The 20,767-nt window shown below is 41.7% G+C and overlaps 1 protein-coding gene across 3 annotated transcripts in view; it reads left to right on the forward strand.

Moving 5' to 3' along the window:
- si:ch73-181d5.4 (death-inducer obliterator 1) overlaps positions 1-20,767 on the forward strand; it is a 29,663-nt gene that overhangs the window by 430 nt on the left and 8,466 nt on the right. For 2 of the 3 annotated variants that reach the window (XM_036947369.1, XM_036947370.1), the window contains exons 2-14: positions 165-390; positions 565-804; positions 1,026-1,206; positions 1,318-1,359; positions 16,191-16,686; positions 17,004-17,163; positions 17,375-17,491; positions 17,723-17,827; positions 18,035-18,188; positions 18,434-19,187; positions 19,969-20,122; positions 20,294-20,383; positions 20,488-20,683. In XM_036947369.1, coding sequence (XP_036803264.1) covers positions 165-390; positions 565-804; positions 1,026-1,206; positions 1,318-1,359; positions 16,191-16,686; positions 17,004-17,163; positions 17,375-17,491; positions 17,723-17,827; positions 18,035-18,188; positions 18,434-19,187; positions 19,969-20,122; positions 20,294-20,383; positions 20,488-20,683 — 2,915 coding nt within the window. The remainder of the gene's footprint in view (positions 1-164; positions 391-564; positions 805-1,025; positions 1,207-1,317; positions 1,360-16,190; positions 16,687-17,003; positions 17,164-17,374; positions 17,492-17,722; positions 17,828-18,034; positions 18,189-18,433; positions 19,188-19,968; positions 20,123-20,293; positions 20,384-20,487; positions 20,684-20,767) is intronic. The other variant, XM_036947368.1, reaches the window with a different exon arrangement.

Here is a 20,767-nt window from a genome sequence, read left to right on the forward strand (position 1 = left end):
ATTCATCTGTGAAAACAAACAAGCAAGCCGTATGTTTTTGGTTTAGCAACTCTACATCTCGGCTCTTTCCATCTGCCGCACGTCTATTCCAAAATTGTCTGGTTGTTGATTTTAGTTGTTCTTTAGCTGACATTTTCTTATTGCTCTTCTGATTCCTTATCCAGGTTCATGATCTCCTGCGACAATTGTCTGGAGTGGTTCCATGGCGACTGCGTTGGCGTCAGCGAGATTCAAGGCCGAAAGCTTGAGAGGAGTGGACGAGACTGGATCTGCGCCACCTGCACCAACAAGAGCCAGAGCCAGCCAGACCCCCAGCAGAGCTCCCCTGACTGCCTGACACTGCCCTACTCGGGGGAGGAGGAGATTGTACATGAGGAGCAGGCCAGCGAGGTGAGAACAACAACAAAAAAAACACTGATTCCTTTGCTAGCAAGCAAGGAAATAAATTGTAGTTTGTGGTGTTATATGGCTTTCCTTGCTTTGTACGGCACAAACTTGACTACATTTTAACCATGGTGTTTATTTGCATGTTTGAGATGTGTGCTGACGTGAGTCTGGTCCTAGGAGGCTGTGGTGCAGGAGGTGACAGAGATGGTTGCTGAGGCTGAGATGGAGTTGGACGGTTCCCTACCCCAGTGCATCGGCTCAGGGTGCAGTAAGCACGCCCTGCCCGACTCCGTTTACTGCGGCACAGACTGCATCCTGCGGCACGCGGCTGCCACTATGAAGACGCTCTCCAACTCCAAAGAGACTAAAACCAAGCAACGCCCACAGAGGAGAGCAGCAGCCAAACTTGGCCCTAAGGTAACCCGTGGTTCAAAATAGGCTGTTTTGGTTAAGTGACTGCCTAAGATTTTTTTTCTTTTCTGCATGTTGTCCTTATTTTGTTTTTGTGAAGAATGTATGTTGAGATTGTTACCTTTTGAAATGGATAAAGCTGACACCTGACACAATCACTCACATAGTATGAGTACATTTAACCCCAAATAAGCTGATGTCGACCTCTCTGAATATTTTGACCTCAGGGTCAGAGGTCAGCTAGGATGCCCCAGAGGTTGTTGGCAGAGCGGCCCGAAGAGGAGGGTGAGGAAGAGGAGGCTGAAGATGTTGAGGACAAGGAAGCTGACACATCTGCCTTATCCTGTGACCCTAGTCTCACTGCAGTACAGGCCACATCCATAGAATCACCTATGTTTTACAAGTCGAGTATGTATCACTCACAGCACATGCATATCCAACACATACAGAATACTTTCACTCAGTTGGCATTCATCAGACACTAGCTATAATGTTACCTATACCATCCCCAATCTGTAGGTGTAGGGAGACAAGGTTATTTGCAGGGGTCATCAGCAATGGGTAAGTGTACACATTTTGGCAACTTTATAAAATGTTTTCCTTCAACTAGTTGAACAGGAAACGTTGAAAAATAATAGAAACCAAACCAATTAACAATCCAAATGAAATGTCCTCAGTTCCCAAATGGTAGAACGTTTATTATAGTCTGGTTGAGACGCTTCTACTTCAATACCACCATCTTTCTACAGTCAATATTTTAATAGTTGCCAATGTTTTGATTTGGCAAATATTGAAACCGGTACGTTAGTTCACTGACAGCCTTACATGGCAACAACATAACTACAAGGTACAGGCTGAAATTAGGAGAGTCTGTCTTAAAAAAAATATTTTCTTTGTTAGGAAATACAGTGGAAGTATGTTTTAAAAAAGAAAATAGGGTACACAAGTTGTTCAGATAAAAATCACTGTTTGATGGAAAGCGCAAAAAAAATTTGGTTTTAGTTCTCAGAAGAAAAAAAACATGAAACAAAATGAATGCTTGGTCACTATGGTCCAAAAACAAGGTCTCTCCGGTCATCCAGTAGTGCCTGGTATAAGAAATAGTTTAGTTAAACAATGGATGAAAAACCGGTGACATAGCAATAGCACATTTTCTCCCTCTCAAAGATGGCAAAGATGGCAAGCTACAGACCAGTTGAGCTTTGGGAGGAACTGGTTTGAATTCTTTGCAATGGTGTTTGAACTGTGACTCAGGGTGGAAAACAGAAGAGAATCATCCAGTCTTATAAGATTTATAGAGCAATGTTCACCAGTTAATAGCAAAGGCCAAGGTTTGCTTTGGGTAGTGTAAACCCTTGGCTAAAGTTCAAGCTTCCACTTCTCAACAATCACTGATTTTGGCTAGACACATCTGTACCATTGGCACATTGCAATGGTCTCTGTTTTTCCTACTCTCTTCTTCTGCGCTGTTCACAATATTGCTTTCACGTAACATGTGTTTTGATATCAGTGCTCATGGAGAAGGGGACAAGCGCCACGTTGCCAACTTGAAACTTTTTTTTATAATGAAGAATTTAGAATTTGTATCTTAAACAAGGTGCAGTGTCATACCATACTTGCACACACGGGACACCAAAACACACACATCCATATTGTACATTCAGACTCGGATCAGTGCTCATGGAGGAGAGGGGACTATTGAGATGCATCCCTTGTCCTTAGTCTTACTAGATTGCGCTCATCCTCTTGAGCTCCATTGCTTTAGCTATAAACCACTTCTACAGGGCTGTGCTGTTTTAAAGGCCCAATGCAGCTGTTTATATATCAATATCAAATCATTTCTGGTTAACAATTATTAAGTACCTTACTGTAATGGGTTCCCATTTAAAATGGTCAAAAATATAAATGCAACAATTTACAGTTCATATAATGAAATCAGTCAATTGAAATACATTAATCAGGTCCGAATCTGGATTTCACATGACTGGGAATATGCATATGTTGGTCAGAGATTACTTTAAAAACGGTAGTGGCGTGCTTCAGAAACATTCGGTATCTGGTGTGACCCCCCCATTTGCCTCCTGCAGCACGACACATCTCTTTCGCACAGAGTTAATTGGGCTGTTGATTGTGTCCTTTGGAATGTTGTCCCACTTCTCTTCAATGGCTGTGTGAAGTTGCTGGATATTGGCAGGAACTGGAACACGCTGTCATACACGTCGATCCAGAGCATCCCAAGCATTATCAATGGGTGACATGTCTGGTGAGTATGCAGGCCATGGAAGAACTGGGACATTTTCAGCTTCCAGAAATTGTGTACAGAGCCTTACGTTAAGGGGCCATGCATTATCATGCTGAAACATAAAGGTGATGACAACAATGGGCCCTCAGGATCTCGTCACGGTATCTCTGTGCATTCAAATTGCCATAGATAAAACGCAATTGTGTTCGTTGTACGTAGTTTCTGCCTGCCGCCCATACCATAACCCCACCTTGGGGGACTCTGTTCACAACTTTGACATCAGCAAACCGCTCACCCACACGACGCCATACATGTAGTCTGCGGTTGTGAGGTCGGTTGGACGTACTGCCAAATTCTCTAAAATGACATTGGAGGCAGCTTATGGTAGACAAATTAATATTCAATTATCTTGCAACAGCTATGGTGGACGTTCCTGCAGTCCGCCTGCAAATTGCACACATGAGACCTCTTTGGTGTTGTGACTGCACATTTTAGAGTGGCCTTTTACTGTCCCCAGCAGGGTACACCTGTGTAATGATGTTTCATCAGCTTCTTGATATGCCACCCCTGTCAGGTGGACGCACTATCTTGACAAAGGAGAAATGCTCACTAATAGGGATGTAAACAAATTGGTGAACAAACTTTGAGAGAAATAAGCATTTTCTGTGTATGGAAAATTTGTAGGATATTTTATTTCAGTTCATAAAACATGGGACCAACACTTTACATATTGTACTTACATTTTAGTTTAGTGTAGTTTTTTTGCACAACTTTCTCCAGCAATAATTTTACTAGGACGGTCTGGGAGTGGTCTGAGTGAGGAAGAGGAAAATAGAAAACGAGCTGTAGAGGTTTAGAACTCTTTATTGGTCTATTAACTAATTAACTGCATGGCGATGTCACTTTGGAAAGCCTAAATAAACTCCCACCCATCCAAATTTGCTGATTTAGAAGGTCCTGTGTAGATAGTTAATTTCTGAAAATACAATCACGAAATAACACATACATACACAGTATTAGTGACGTGTCATCAGCTGTTGTACAAAATAATACCAGACACAGGAAAACTGAATTTTGACTGCACTGGGCCTTTAAAACAATGCATCAGCTATTCATCAAAGGAAAGCAGGATCATATTCACCTGAGCCCCAGACACTGCACTATCTATCCAGACATGGGATTTGTTTTCATAAGCATCTATTCATAAACGCTACATTTGCATCTTTGGATTTATGCATGTTTTTTAAAGAAAGCTACCATAGTTGACCATATTTGCTACAAGTTGTCATGAAGTGCTTGACAGTAACCTGGCCTAGACCCCAAAGTCTAAGCAGAACCCCAGTGGCAAGAAAAAGAAGCCTTGAGATGAACCAGACTGAGGGGAGGCCCATCCTCCTCTGGCTGTACCAGGTAGAAGTTACATACAAATACAATGTATGTTCAAAGAATACGAGCAAATACAGACCGTTTTCTGTATCTGCAAGGCACACACAGTTATTTCCGTTTTGGCCAGATAGTTGTCCATAAAATACTTACAATACTCTAAAGTTTTTGGATATAGACTTTGACACAGCATGATGGGACAGACCAATATGTGGAGGCACCAACAGGTAGGGTGAAGCAGAAAGGGAGGGAATGTGGCAGTAGGGCAGCATCTGGACATGTTGGTGGAAAGCTGTCTATAATGGTAGTAATTGAGTACAGCAAAGGCAGTCCCAGCCAGTACCTTTTCCCATACCAGACCATTCACAACTGTTCACTGCTGTTTAATGCGGACCTGTGATTTCACTTGGATAAGTATAACAGGGTCTAGTATGTGATTCATACTTGAGCAAAGTTTTTCCCTCAAAGTGAGTTTGAACTTTCCAGTCTGCTAAAGAAATGTAGATTTTGGACATTGGTTATTGTCACTCGTGTCCAGAGGCAGGACTGGGTCCTCTGTCTTGCCCTCTGGTAATGCTGCCCCTTTATCCAAGCCACTTGGTATTCAAGCGTACCGATGTTCAGCAGTTAGGGTGCCAGTGTCAATCAGTCCTATTCTCCACTATTTTTTGACTTACGAGAGACCTTGCAGCATCTGACATGATTGTACAGATTTTATTTAGCTAGTGCATCCCCAGTTCCCCGAGGCGGGAAAAATGGTCATACTCGATTAATATTGCAATACATATAATTTGTTCATGAGGAAACACAAACTCAAATAATTCAAAATGGGATTTTTATTTTTTGGAGGCCCCGTGTGGTCTTTTTTAAAGGGGAACTGGAGCTCTGCACCCTTTTACATATACCCCCCCCCCCCCATCTTTATTTCAGACAGGTGGCAAGTAGATGGGTTAGAGGTTGGTAGAGGGGAGAACAGGAGGAAAGTGGTGGTTGTGGTGGAATTTGATCACATGCTGTTCTGGGGGACTGCTGTTCCACGCCACCAGCAGTTGGAACTTAAACTATTGTCAATTGCGGTGTCAAACACACACACACACATAAGCAAATGATGCACTAGTCAATCTTTGGCTCACTTTTAGGCTTATGTCTGGCCACACAAATCCTTACTGGACTGATGCTGGCTATACACTACACCTCTGACATTTCTACAGCTCTCACACACAAACCCCAACATGCACACAGACACGGGATACCAACAAATACAGACATATTTTACACTCAGACCAGAGGGAGAGAGGATTCTATGCAAATAGGGACGGGAAGATTTGGAGAGCGGAGCAGTTTTTCAGCTGGAGCATGGAGCTGCTGAGAGGATGTTCAGATGCCATGCAGGATTTCTCCAAGGATCCTGACAAACAATGAATGCCAGATTCATAGATCCATTTCAATGAAGAAGACTGAAGTACACCGCTGGCCAATGCCACTGACATAATCAATACTGCAATGCCTGGCAGATCAGCAGGAGTTGTGAAATTATCCTTACAATAATTTGGAACATGACCTGAATTATTGATTTGAAATCACTCACAAAAGGATACACTTGCTCCTTTGCTCTACAGTTGGGTTACAGTTTTTGTATTTTGAGTTAATTCAATAACCTGCATCAGTGAACACCTGTTTGAATCCTGCACGTGAATGGGATTCAGTGAAATGCCATAAAGTGTGCAAGGAGTACAGCAGTTTATTTAGTTATTGCATACATGGAACAATGACTAAGGCTGTGTTATGTTCTTCAAACAGCCTAATTCTTCTTCTTTTTCACTAATTGGTATTTTGGCCAATCAGATCAGCTCTGAAAAAATATCAGAATAGTTACACATTTTAGTATCCTGGTCAAATATACAAGCATTATTCTGTACCATAGAAGGATCTTCCACAAAACAGCCATATTTTATGTACATCCTTTTATTATTTTTGTTTTCCTGTGGTTCTGTTTTTATTTTTGACAATTAAAAGTCCTGAACACATCTGACACTAGAGGATTGCAACCTCAACGCTAATACCTTTAGAGTGTGACCATGTGTCTTACATCAGTTCTCACCATTCACATGGAAACATTTGACGTAGATGACCAGCTGAATTTGTTTTATATCGATCTGATATGTTTCAGATTCACATACAAGTATTCACACCCCATTTTGCAGAGGTGGACTGGGTCTATCGCACTACCTGAGATGAGTGACTGTCACTACTATGGTCTGAGACACCTTTGCCAAATACTGTTTTTAGTCACAACCAAGATTTAGGCGGCAGTCAAATGACCTCTACCTCTACCTCCTCAGTTTTTACAGATTTGAATGAACAATAGCAAGGCTAGGTGGAGACATCATCATTGCTTATTTTGCCCGTGTTACTCTACTTTCATGGGGGACATCCAGGTGGTGCACCTTTTCATTCCAGCCCAGCACTAACATACCTGTGCAGCATCATGGTCCCCATGATTAAGGAAAACTGTTATTCCTTTATTTTTGCATCTCTGCTATCTGTTCAACAGTTATCTTCCGTTTTGGCTTTTCGTCTTGAGCCCCCAATTGTTAAACACAAGCACCCTCTACTGGCCAGATATTATAATAGTTTTAAAAAAGTGCAATTATTCAGTGTGACGTTCTCCTGAGAATGTATCATATTCCCGTACCCCTGAGAAAGTGTCGTAATAAATCCCCAATGGTGATAGCACAGAGTGTCTAAACCCAGAAGTTCCAAATCGCGATACTTCCGGGAACACTTGCGAAACAGACAGACCAGTCCGGGGATTTAGAAGTCAATGAGAAACATTCTTCCTTTGTTGTTCATTTTCTCAATCTGAAGGCACAACCTAGATTAGAGCCAATGTCTTAAGTAGTTGAACATGTTATTACTCCAACCTCGTGAAAGTGACACGTTTTCGTCAAAAAAAACTTTATATTAAGGAGTGCCATTGATTTGACATCCTGCACATGTGCAGTTCAGCGCGAGACGAACGTTTGGCCCATGACGTGTTTCTATGCATGAGCTGTGCATGCCAACGTCGACATAACATCGCCTACAAGTGTGATCGGGGATTTCTATTTGGAGATGCAGTTTTAGCCTATCTTCATACTCTACTGTCTTTGATAATATTTTAACGATACATAATTTTACATTTGTTCATGTTTGAATAGCGTTCTATTGTAGAAACGATTATATCAAATACTGTAAGCATTCTGGGTAAGATGTTATACAGTTGTTCAACTACACACATTTAATGCCCTGATCATAATTTGTTTATTTGCTCATGATGTTCTTTATATCTAAGTCACTTGATTGCTGCAAGGGTGCAGTTCCATTTACTTGCTAATGTGAATTGTTAAGACTCAAGCATAGAGCTTCACCAGATTGTTGCTTTTACAATCTAAAACAGATGCCTTACAGAAGGATGTACTACTCCAAGGTGCACACTAGACACACTTAAACCTCAATCTCACAAATGATCATATGACAGCAGTCCGATAAAGTACATAAATAGCAATCTGTAGTTTCTCCAATAGATCAACTTTTTGTGTATAGTGTTGGTTGGGTTGGATGTGATCTTATAGTAGGATCAGAACAGGATCTGTGTAGAATCATTTAATCAAGCAAGTTTTGTAATATTGCTAGATGCAACCACTGAATGGAGATTCAGTAGGAAAGTGTGGATTTAACCATAAGTTCTGTGTTTATGGAGCAAGCCCATTAACACCTGTGCCATAACGTTCCAGGACCTTGTTTCCCAGAGCATTCGTACCGTCAAGATCATATCTTTTAGTAGCCAAGGTCTTTCCCAGAGCCTTCGTTAGTATTGTTGCTCTTAAAAACCTTTGCACATCTACGGAGTGATCCTGACCACTCATAGAGCAGCCAAAGTGCATCTTTATAGGCTTCTTTTCTGCCTTACCTCACAAGATAATCCTTCTAAAACAATGTAAGTGTTTTTATGTGAATGGGCATGATCGTACAATGTAATGGGTAATGTATAGGATATGTAATATTTGAAATATGTATTTAACATTTTGTCAAGTTTGGTTTTATTTGATACAAAGCTGAATCTTATCGGTACAAATTAGAAACACCTGGAAGTCTATAAATGACAAGCCATTGTCAGGTCATTGGAACAACAATAATACAGTATGGCTGCTATTCAGCGGATTGTTTATCCAACATACCTGGCGGCTCCGTCTGCGCAGTCAGTTGGTGTATATAAATCTGCATGTCCGTTGCAGCCCCATCATTGGGAGTCTATCAGGCTCCCACAAGAGGTACTCAGACTGCTCTACCTTGTGTATAAATCAGCTGACCAACCAGCTGAGGCATAGCAGGCGAAATAATAACAGCATCGCCACCCCCAAACGTCTTCCTGAGGTGCAGCTTCTAACAGCCTTGTGCTTTTACTCAGTGTGGTGTTTCCTCCAAGGCTTTGGTGATGGACACAGAATATATATTTTTATGAAAAAACAAAATGTGTGTAGTAGAGGGTTAGTCACTGTATATATTTGTGTGCTAAAAGGAAACGATCTGATACAGATATATTGTGGTGTGCAGTGTCCTAAAGCACTGTTAAGATGACCGTGGTTCAAATCTTTAAATTTATGAACATTACATGACAAATGGTTAGTATATTTTCATACATAAAACTTAGTCTTCGAAATGTATAGGCCTAGCCTACTTTTCACATGAAATGTGGGCTATTAGTAGTGTTTGCTTATGATGCCAGCGCCATCGATTTCAGCACCAGGGAACTGGACAGCTCCCCCAACGGGATCATGTGAAAAACTGAACCCGGCCCCAATGATTACAGGCTCACACCACCTGCTTATTTACGGAAACACTCTTGAAACGTTGGCTCGTAAATAACAATGCATTTAGTATGATCATGTAATGCTTAAGTTACAATGCAACTGGGAAACGAGGCCCAGACCTCTTAGCAGATGTCATTGTGCGCTCACATACAGGGAGGCTCTCCCTTTCTCCAGGAGTGTCCTGCACACACACACCCCAATGCAAACAGGGAAACACTTCTTCAAAGGCCCAGAGTAACAAAGAACAAATGTAATTTCAATGCTTCCATCAATAGCGCTGGAAGCTGAAACAGCTAACGCAACACTTGAACCAGCAGAGGACAATTCAATTGCGCTACTGCCTGTGCCATAAAGTTCCAGACCTCATGGCAAGAGCCATAGTATACTTTCCGAAGGCAGACTTCAATAAAAGGGATGATATAGGGGGCTACGGAGCTGAAGAAAAGAGAAATGAAAGTACCGTATGTTCCTCCATGACAGGGATCTACCATGCCAGTCCTTCGAGGGCTGAAGTTCTACTAGTTTTCATGTCTTCCTGGCACTTCACTGATCAGTCTGAATCATTGATTAGCCATTGACCACCTGACAATCCAGGTTTTGGGCTTGTTATGAAAACGCAAAGACGAAAACCAGCGTTTATGGCATCCATAAATTATTAGTGTTGTGTACCTCTCCACTATAAGGAACAAATCTGCCATGCCCAGTGTCGGGTCTAATAGACTGGACATAACATAGTAAATGTAAATCCAGGACACTCAAATTAGTTTGATATGTTACGTTTGGTATGGTTACATACAGTGCTCGACTTGGACAGAAATACGTGCCTGTACTCATTTTGGGTGCCGGTACTGTTTATATTTAGGAGCAGGAGCTCCACAGTACTTTTGAGCTAATCAACAAGCGGAACAGGAGCACAATCAGTAGAACGTTTGAGGTGCCGGTACTTGTCTCATGTGAGCTCCTGCCCAAGTCAAGCACTGGTTACATAAGAGAGGAGGTCACTTAAGGCAAAAACTAAAGGAGAATGTCTGGAACTCTTGGAGGGATGCGAAACCATTCTGGGTTGAGATCTGGTGACAAACACACACACACCCTTTAATCCCCCTATGCTCTTTTGAGATCCCTCTTTCAAAGTCACTGAGATCTCTTCTAGCCATGGTATCCAAAATAATGGGCAACTGGGCATTTTTTATACATGACCCATGGTTTCCATTAGCCGGCTTTTGGTCAATATATATATATTTTTTAAAGGTTATAAATAAAATTTGCACCGGCCAATTGTCCAGGAGAAGAGAATCCCATTGCGAAATAATAAATTCATAGAAATACCAGTCGATACATTTGACTGGTCATGGTTATTGGTCAATAGGTTAATTTCCATAGTTTAGTGGAATTAAATTGTTGCATGTACATTTTATTAGTGATTTAGGCTCTTATTTATCACAGATACAGAGTCTTTGAGTATAAAATCTGTCGGACAGCGTGAGTTGCATCTCAAACAGCAAATTCATAGGCAATGGAAGGCATGCTTCATCAGCGCATCACACACCACTTCGCAATGAGCTGGAGGCAGTATGCATTTTCAAAAGAGATACTTCATTGTTTGAAATCTGAATGTTTTACTACATATTATGATGCGTGCCTTACATTGCTTCAAAGTAGGCCTTGCCAAAATCAGACCATATCTGTGGAGGCAATTATTTTATATAAACTTTCTTTCGTTGTCCACTAGCCAAAGGCCCAATCCTAGTCATATTAACCCATGGTAATTGTTGCATATTAGATCTCCCCACTTTTGAAATTTCAAATGGATATTTTAATCTCTGTCACATGAAACCACTCACATGTGCGGTGCACTTTTGACAGTGTTTTCTCGCTAATTGCACTATGGAAAATACATTCACACACAGCCTGCTGCATTGCTGCGCTCTAAACATTCTGATCTGTTACATCAGACTCATTGCTTTTTAACGTTTTGTTTATTTTACATAGCCTAGGCATACTGGTTGTATGAATTTGGGATCTGTCGTCCCACAACTGTCCCAGCGTCTGTTTGGAATAGGCTATTTCTTTCTCAACAAGCTGACCGATAGAATAGGTAAACGTTTCTACTATGGGGGATAGTAGATTGCCATAGGCTAGTGATTTTGCTGTTCGTTACCTGTCTTGCTGGCTGAGGAAAAGTACATTTTGGACAGTTATTCTAACATCTTCAAAGTGTGCATCAGAATTTGGTAAAAAGAACCACACATCGTTGTATCCTCAACTTGCATGTTCTGTTAATAGAATGAACATAATCTAAATGTGATTACTGTCATTCTGAGCACCATGAGTAGACACCCTAGTAGGTAGGCCACACACGCTTATAGAATAGGAGTGCTGAAGCGCATAGCAAGTAAAAGCTTGTCTGTCCTCCGTTGCAACACTCACTGCTGAGTTCCAAACTGTCTCTGGAAGCAACATCACCCCCACAACTGTTTGTTGGGAGCTTCTTGATATGGGTTTTCATGGCTGAGCAACACGCCTAAGAACACCATGCGCAATGCCAAGCGTCGGCTGGAGTGGTGTAAAGCTCGCCGCAGTGGAAACACGTTCTCTGGCGTGATGGATCAATCTTCACCATATGGCAGTCTGACGGACAAATCTGGGTTTGGCGGATGCCAGGAGAACGCTACCTGCCCGAATGCATAGTGCCAACTGTAAAGTTTGGTGGAGGAGGAATAATGGTCTGGGGCAGTTTGTCATGGTTTGGGCTAGGCCCCTTAGTTCCAGTGAAGGTAAATCTTAATGATAAATCATACAATGACATTCTAGATTCTGTGCTTCCAACCTTGTGGCAACCGTTTGGGTAAGGCCCTTTCCTGTTTCAGCATGACATTGCCCCCGTGCGGTTCATGCAGAAGTGGTTTGTCAAGATCGGTGTGGAAGAACATGACTGGCCTGCACAGAGCCCTGACCTCAACCCCATCAAGCACCTTTGGGATGAATTGGAATGCTGACTGCGAGCCAGGTCTAATCGCCCAACATCAGTGCCCGACCTCACTAATGCTCTTGTAGCTGAATGGAACCAAGTCCCTGCAGCAATATTCTAACATCTAGTGGAAAGCCTTCCTCGAAGAGTAGAGGCTGTTATAGCAGCAAAGGGGGGACAAACTCCATATTAATGGCCATAATTTTGGAATGAGATGTTCGACGAGCAGGTGTCCACATACCTTTGGTCATGTAGTGTACTCTGTATCGTGTTTCCTTTATTTTGGCTTTATCCTTTATTTAATTTACTCAAGTGTAAACTTGAGTTCAGCCTACTTCAGCTTCACAACATTACAGAGCATTAGATGTAAATGTGGACAACACATCTGACACCTTTGCATATCAACACACTGAGACATTACACACTTTTTGTTATTATGCGTTAGCATATTTTATTATGGAGTGGAGACATTTTTTGTTTAGTTCAGAGCAGTGGAGCCTGGTGTCACTGGTTCATAGATGTTAAGCACTTTAAAGCGCGACTGTCTTTAAAAAGCAACAAGTCCCTTTGAAAACGGCCTATGTGGCATCAATTCGAGTCAAACATTTATTCTAGTGTCCAAATTGACTACAACGTGTAAATTGGATCATTTTGGTCATAAAGTCAGTCTCGTCTAAAACAGAGTTTGGAACAGCCGTGCTTCTCAAGGGGTAAATGAAGGTTGGGTTTTGATGTCCATTTGCCTACTAACATGGGGTGAACTGCTGCTGTGATTGCTCTCTATCCGATAGCACAGACAGTGAGACAGACCTGCCCAACAGCTCAGACTTTGTTAACATAAGGCAAGTCATCACGCATATTTGAACTTGAGAAATACTGCACCAAGCACCGTAGCGCAATTTTACATCTAACTATCTCAGATTCATTTTGAGGAAGTGAAATAAGCTTCTGCATCTGCAGTGTCTCGGGGGGGGGGGACAAACATAATTTACCAAAAGCGGAATCTGTCAGGAAACACACTTCCAAGACTGAAATCTCGTTTTTTCCCCCCTAATGAGTAACCAAAAAACACACGTGCCAATCGACGTGTTCATTGGCTCTTTAATGATGAACAAGCTTTTTCATAAGCCAGTAGTCATTTCATATTAGCAAGGGCATCATTTGGAGGAATTTACTTTGAGTGAAACATTAACTTATAGGTATGGGGAGGGGCATTTTAAAGGCCCTGGACTGGTTTTCCCAAAAGCATTGTAGCACTAAGATGATCTTAATTCCATTTAAACTATACTGAACAAAAGTATAAACGCAATTTGTAAATCGTTGGTCCCATTTTTCATGAGTGGAAATAAAAAATCCCAGAAATGTTCCATACGCACAAAAAGCTTATTTCTCAATTTTGTGCAGAAATATGTTTACATCCCTGTTAGTGATAATTTCTCCTTTGCCAAAATAATCCATCCGCCTGACGTATCAAGAAGCTGATTAAACAGCATGATCATTACACAGGTGCACCTTGTGCTGGGGACAATTAAAGGCCACTCTAAAAGTTGCAGTTGTCACACAAAATAATGCCACAGCTGTCTTGTTTTGAGGGAGCGTGCAATTAGCATGATGACTGCAGGAATGTCCACCAGAGCTGTTGCCAGATAATTTAATGATAATTTCTCTAGAATAAGTTGCCTCAAATTGTTTTAGAGAATTTGGCAGTGCATCTAACTGGCCTCACAACCGCAGACCACGTGTAACCACGCCAGCCCAGGACCTCCACATCCGGCTTCTTCACCTGCGGGTTCGTGCCATCCCAGGCCCACCCATGGCTGCGCCCCTGCCCAGTCATGTGAAATCCATAGATTGGGTCCTAATTTATTTATTTCAATTGACTGATTTCCTTCTATGAACTGTAACTCAGTAAAATCTTTGAAATTGTTGCATGTTGCGTTGGTTTGTTCAGTATAAATGGACAAAAGATGACAGTGCAACGATGCTTTTGTGAAACCCAGCCCTGGTTATGTTACCGTGTGGTTGGGTGTTTAACTGCTAAAATGAACATTAACCTTCTTATGATGGTATAAAGGTCAGCCATTTTGATCAGGGAGTTGGTCATCCATGCTTTGCCAGTGCTGTGATTTAGATATTGTGTAAAATAATGAATTTGAAGAATATATGTTTGTTAGCAAGCTAGCCGGCTAGTTTTAAAGGAATGATTCCATTATGATTCCATTCAAATTAGCTGCCAATATGCCAACATTCCATTCAAACAATGCAACTCGGACAAGTTATAAATGCAACAAGTACTGATTGTATCATATATCACTCAGCTTTCCAAGAACACAAAAATTGAGACATTTATGATCTGTTTACATATATTTTAGAGGCTATTTATATGGGGAAAAAAATGTGTATAAAACCTGTATAAACTAACTTATAATTAATTATATTATAGTATTTTAGGTTACATTTTATTACACAATTTCTGATATCACATGCCTTACTTTAATTTCCCTGTATAAGTAAAATCAGGATTATGCCTCTACTGCCATTCGTTTTATTTAGACTGGTTTAGAATTCTCCCTGACCAATATGGCTGCAGTTTTTAACCCATTTTGGAACTTTGAGGGTTAATTAATTTAATAGGATATCTATGGGTTTCCTACTCTTTTTTTAAATGTGTATTTTTAGATAATTTGAGTCATAAATCACAGTACTACCCTGCTGTCATTGCACAGAAGAACAGAGGGGCCCTGGCTCCCCCAATATAGGTCTTCTTTACCACCTTTCTAGCGTGGAATGACATTGGTTCCATCTTGTCGGCCTCTTTTAGTCAGGTAGTTTTGACAGTTATTTTGATGTACTTCTATTACATTGCAGTACAAGTTAGATTTTCATTTATATGTTTAATGTTTTAGCACAGGAAATTTTAGTCCCACTACCAGTCAGTTTACATGACGGTTGATCTATCACTCAACTGCTTTAACACCTAGGGTCAAAAATGGATACATGAATACAAGTGTATTATTGATATATCTTTATTGTCCATTAAACAACAAAGATTATTATATTTTGCTGTTACAATACCAGCACCCAACTGCCTGAGACACACACACAGACGAGAGGCTGAACCCGTCACAGGGTCAGCTGCAGAGCATTGCCTGTGGAGAGGGTGTGATGCCAGCAACCCCCTAGTTATTTGATGTAAATGTATTTGCATTGTAGTTGTTTCAAATCGTATTTCAGTGGGCTATGAACAGTCCGTTCTTACTTTTTTTTTTTTGCATAAATATTTTCTTTTTTTCGTGGGAATATATCCTGCCCTCTGCCGTTGCCTTACTGTTCTCAATCAAAAAACTTCAATTTAGCTGACAAGGAAGAAGAAAATTCACAATTTTCCTACCTGGGATTTTAGTAGCTGTAAAAGCAATGGCACAACATCACAAATGGGGACACTTTTATAGTAATGAATTGAGGAACAATTAAAGCCACACTGTACATACCATCAATGAGTGGGCCCCCAACAAAACATAAACAATAGTGCAAATACATCCCATCACATTTTCCAATGCAGATACAGTTTTGTAGTGGTCAAGGAATAACATTCCATGAGCTCAACAGGGCCTTTTATAACATTATTTGAAGCTGTACATCATTTGGCTACAGAGTCAAAGGTAATTGTTTTTGGTAATTATTAGGTCGAACAAAGCTAATCTCATCACACTGTACATCTCAGCCTAAGAAAGAAGCTGATTCATTGTTCGTGGTTAATCACATGCGTGCACTGTTCATACTTAATTAACTGGCAATAACACACACATATGTTAACATATTGACCTCATGGCTTATTACACTGACTTCCTATACGTTTTGTTGATTATATTCATAGCTGCCAGATGCCATATTGATTTATCAGCACTGATTCAGTTCCCCTGTTATTCTATTTTTTTAACAGCTGGAAAGGCCAGTGAGCAGGTAGAGGTTGAGATTGAGCCCATTTCTCCTCAGACACATTCTCCAGATAACTCTCCCTCAGACATCATCACTGAATCCTCCCCTCTGGGAAGTGCTCCAGGTAAAACCAAGAGACCAGCAAACAGCTGCAGTGTCTCCAGGAAACCCTCTGTCGATACATTCCCTGTCAAACCACCCAATCCCCCCAAATCCAGCCACTCTCCGACCCCTGAGGCCCCAAGCACCTCAGCCTCCAGACACCACGAAACAGGGGCCCTGAGGATCGGCAAGACGTCCTTCACCATCCCCAAGAAGCAGCCTCAACCCCTCATGACTCCCACTCTACCCTCACCTCCACCCCCCACCCCAATGAATGAAACTAGGATCCTGCCCGTGTCCCCAGCCCCTATCGCCCCTTCCTCCAGACCCCCTCAGCCAGCCAACAACCAAGTCAGGCAGAGCATCCAACGCTCTCTCACCAACATCATGTTCAAGAGGTGAATATAAAGAAAGAGATGACAAAATATACATGGTGGTTAGAAAAGTACACTCATACTCTCTCTCTTACACACACACACACACACACACACACTGGATCACATTGATTGACAAAGAAATTATGGCTTAGTCTGAGAAGACACCCTATTCCCTATATAGTGCACTAGGTTTGACCAGAGCCCATAGTTCTCATCAAAGGTAGTCCACTATATAGGGGTAGCGTGCCATTTCGGACACACGCATTGCTTGAGCTCTCTTTTGAATGTAGGGCAAAAATGTTATTAAAAGATGACTAATTGCATTTTGATTTTATAAGGGTGTGCGACTGTGACGATTTGGAGAGGTCTGAGAGTGAAGTGGCGAAGCTGGTCACCAGCATCGAGACGGAGATGTTTAACATATTTAACAATACAGATAGCAAGTACATGAACAAGTACCGAACCATCATGTTCAACCTTAAAGACCCCAAAAATAAGGTTGGTCTATAGACAGCAAAAAAAATCACATATGCCTTGTCATACAAAATAAATCCACATATATAATTCTCTGCTATACAGCATTTCATTCAAAAAGTTATGAAAACAAATATTCAATGTAACAAATGTGCCCCGTCTGACAAACTAGACTTGTAGTTCACCATGTGGTAGTACGCTTCATTGATTGTCTCTTATTTGGGTGGGTCTCCAGGGTTTGTTCTACAGCGTCATCCGTGGTGAGGTCAGTCCCTTCAGACTAGCCAGGATGAGCCAGCGGGACATGCAGGCTACAAAGGTCTCAGAGCCGAACAAAAAAGACACTCCTGAGGTACAGTATAATATAGCCTATGCAGAAACTTAATCTAAGCCAAAAACCTATAATAATAATAATAATAATAAACTAAAGAAGACCATTTGAGTTTTAATGTCGTGCACAATACTAAAATACAAAAAATGACAAATAATAACATACAAAATTCACCATAATTCTTCACTGAGAACTATATTTATTATCCAAAACTTTACCAGTTGATTGAGATGTTGTCTGTGTGTCTTGCAGGTCCGGGAGTCTGGTCCCAAAGCCACATGTGTGCTGCCAAATCCAGCGCCTGAGCCAGTGAAGGTTGATCTACCTAGTCTTCCCTTTAGGCCAAGTAGACACATGGTATGTACAACATGTATTATATAACATGTATTGTCTACTCATACTAATGCAATAAAATATCTAGGAAATTATATCGCCCTCAGTATGTGATCAGTTCATCTTCAAATGTAGCATACCTTTTAGATGAGCATGTCAGGGTGTCTGTATCTGAGTGTGCATCTGTGTCTAATGTTTTAATACATGTGTGACATGATCCTCTTTTCTCAGGAACAGAAGAGCACTCTCCCTGCTCCCCCTAAGGCCAGACCTAACCAGTCGAGCCAGAACAGCTCAGTCCCAGACATCCTCAGCTGCATGCTGAAAGACACAACTGCCGAGCACAGAGCTCACCTGTTTGACCTCAAGTGCAAGATCTGCACAGGTAAATTAAAAAAATATGACGTAAAATGACAGTGTACACACTACAACAACATCTAACGAACACCATAATATCATGTTGGCCTTCTGCACTGTATCAAACTATTTTAGTGAAGGGCAACAGTGTTGATATAAACCACAATCACTCCCAACGTCAAAAGAATGATTTACTGAACTTCTATGGTGTTGAGTGTACTGATGCTGCTAACCAGTGTTTTGTGTGGGTTGGTATCTGTTTCTGCCCTTCAGGTCAGATAACAGTTGAGGGTGAGGAGGAGCCTCTACCCAAGAAGTCTAAACTGTCTGGGTCATCGTCATCCTCCACAAATCCAGACGAATGGAAAGACAGGCCGTCTCGGCCACCCTGGATGTATGCCAGAACAGATCCCAGAACAGAGGAGAGAGGATGGAGAACTCCAGCAGGAGATGAATCACCCCTCCTTGCACCCCCCGACTCCCCCACCATGGGTTCCCCTGCCTCCCCCCTAATGGAGGATGACTCTGTCTTAACCATCATGGAATCCCCCGCTTCACCCACAATGGAATCTCCCGCTTCTCCACCAATGGAATCTCCTGCCTCCCCCATTTTGGAATCCCCTGCCTCCCCTGTCATGGATTCTCCCGCCTCCCCCATTCTGGAAACCCGCAAAGCCAAGACATCATCCAGAATGTATACCCCAGTCATGATTCCGGCTGTTTCTACGGTAACCATTACAAGGCGTGATCCTCGCACTGCTGGCAACCGTTCTGCTGTTATGTCTGGTGACCCCCACACCGCTGGCAAACGCACTCCTGCCATGGCAACTGTCGCCATGTCTAAAGTCCCACCTCCACAAGTCTCTTATGTCCCAGCGAAACAGAGTGTTACTCTGAGCAAGACATTCATGCCCTTGCCACCACCCCCATCCCTTCCACCAATGCCAGCATTACCCAAATCTATCCTGATGAAGCCATCCTCCTCATCGTTCTATGGTTCTTCAGGATCCTCTTCATCCTCTTCAAGGTATCTCCTCTCAGCTTGCCACCATCACTACAAGTGATTCTTGATAAGAATGTGTTTTATGATAATTAGTTGTGGTGGTTAATTTCTTTACTATCAAATGAGGTGAGACAAACTTATCACACAAGTCAGAGTTATACTTAAACTAAATCTTTATTCACTTATTAATAAGGGAGCAGGTCAATAAAACACACACATATAAAGTGAATCGGTTGAGTGCTCTGCGATAATGATGGCTGGTCGATGAATCACCCTCAGATGATTAATTGAGAGCCCCGACACAAAGGATACAAATAACTTTTATAGCAAAGATTCACCCCTTTTAGTCCACATGACAAACAACAGATGTGTGGAATGGGTCACAAGGTTAAGATTTGTATGAAAGATCTGATGTAAAGACTGTTCTCATTGTGTAGAAACCATGGTCTGGCCCCGAGCCATATTTCCCTGGTACCAACAGAAACATTAACCCATCCTATGGAATGTGGTCTTGTTAGGTTTATCACCCAAAGCATCGTAAATCTTCTGTCAGTATTAAGCCCCCCAGAGGCCCACTTTCAGTTCACACAGACGCAATAGTTATAAGAACCCTCTTCTGTTGCATAAAACAACCATTTGATGCAATGCCAGTATTATAACATAATCTTGTAATTTCCCTCACATAGTGCATGTTCATTTCAGTCAGAATATAACTCTTGTTTCTTCCTCTGTGCATGAGTTATATTTGATTTATAGCTGAGTGAATGGGCAGTAATGGACTCTAATTGTGATGATGTGTTTGCAGGGCTGTGAACTCCCACTCCCCTCAAGATGGGGAGACAACCCAGTTCCTGGCCAAGCAGGAAGTAGTGTGGAAGGGCTTCCTCAACATGATCAGCGTGGCCAAGTTCGTCACCAAGGGCTATCTGGTCTCCGGGCCTTCTGAATATCTCAAAGAGGTAATGAATATAACATATAACTTTGCTACCATGACCGCAAGAAAAAAAATAGGAGAGCATTGTCAGATGTCTTTAGATTTGTTTATTTGTGAACATTTAAGTCAATACCTTTCATAAACAACTTAGCAGTTTGGTCTATATGGATATTAACAAAACATTTATTTTGTTTAGGATCTGCCTGATACCATACAGCTTGGTGGAAGAATCATGCCTCAAACTGTGTGGGATTACATCGGGAGAGTGAAGACCTCTGTTACAAAGGCAAGCCCTCCCTATGTCATTATGAAAGAAACTATACAATTTAGATAGAAACACATACACAGACCCTGTCTCAATGATAATAGATTATTATTATTGGTCCACAGGAGCTGTGTGTGATCCGGTTCCACCCAGCGACAGAGGAGGAGGAAGTGGCCTATGTGTCTCTGTTCTCCTACTTCAGCAGCAGACGGCGCTTCGGGGTGGTGGCCAACAACAGCCGCAGCATTAAAGACATCTACCTCATCCCACTCAGTGCCAAGGAGTCCATTCCTTCCAAACTCCAACCCTTCGAAGGATCAGGTAAGAAAATGCCAACATGTATGTAGAAGGCTACACAGATGCCACACTGACATTTGAATGCTGGTATATATTTTTTGATGCCAT

This window comes from Oncorhynchus mykiss, chromosome 16, assembly GCF_013265735.2.
Source record: "Oncorhynchus mykiss isolate Arlee chromosome 16, USDA_OmykA_1.1, whole genome shotgun sequence".
Lineage (NCBI taxonomy): Eukaryota > Metazoa > Chordata > Actinopteri > Salmoniformes > Salmonidae > Oncorhynchus > Oncorhynchus mykiss.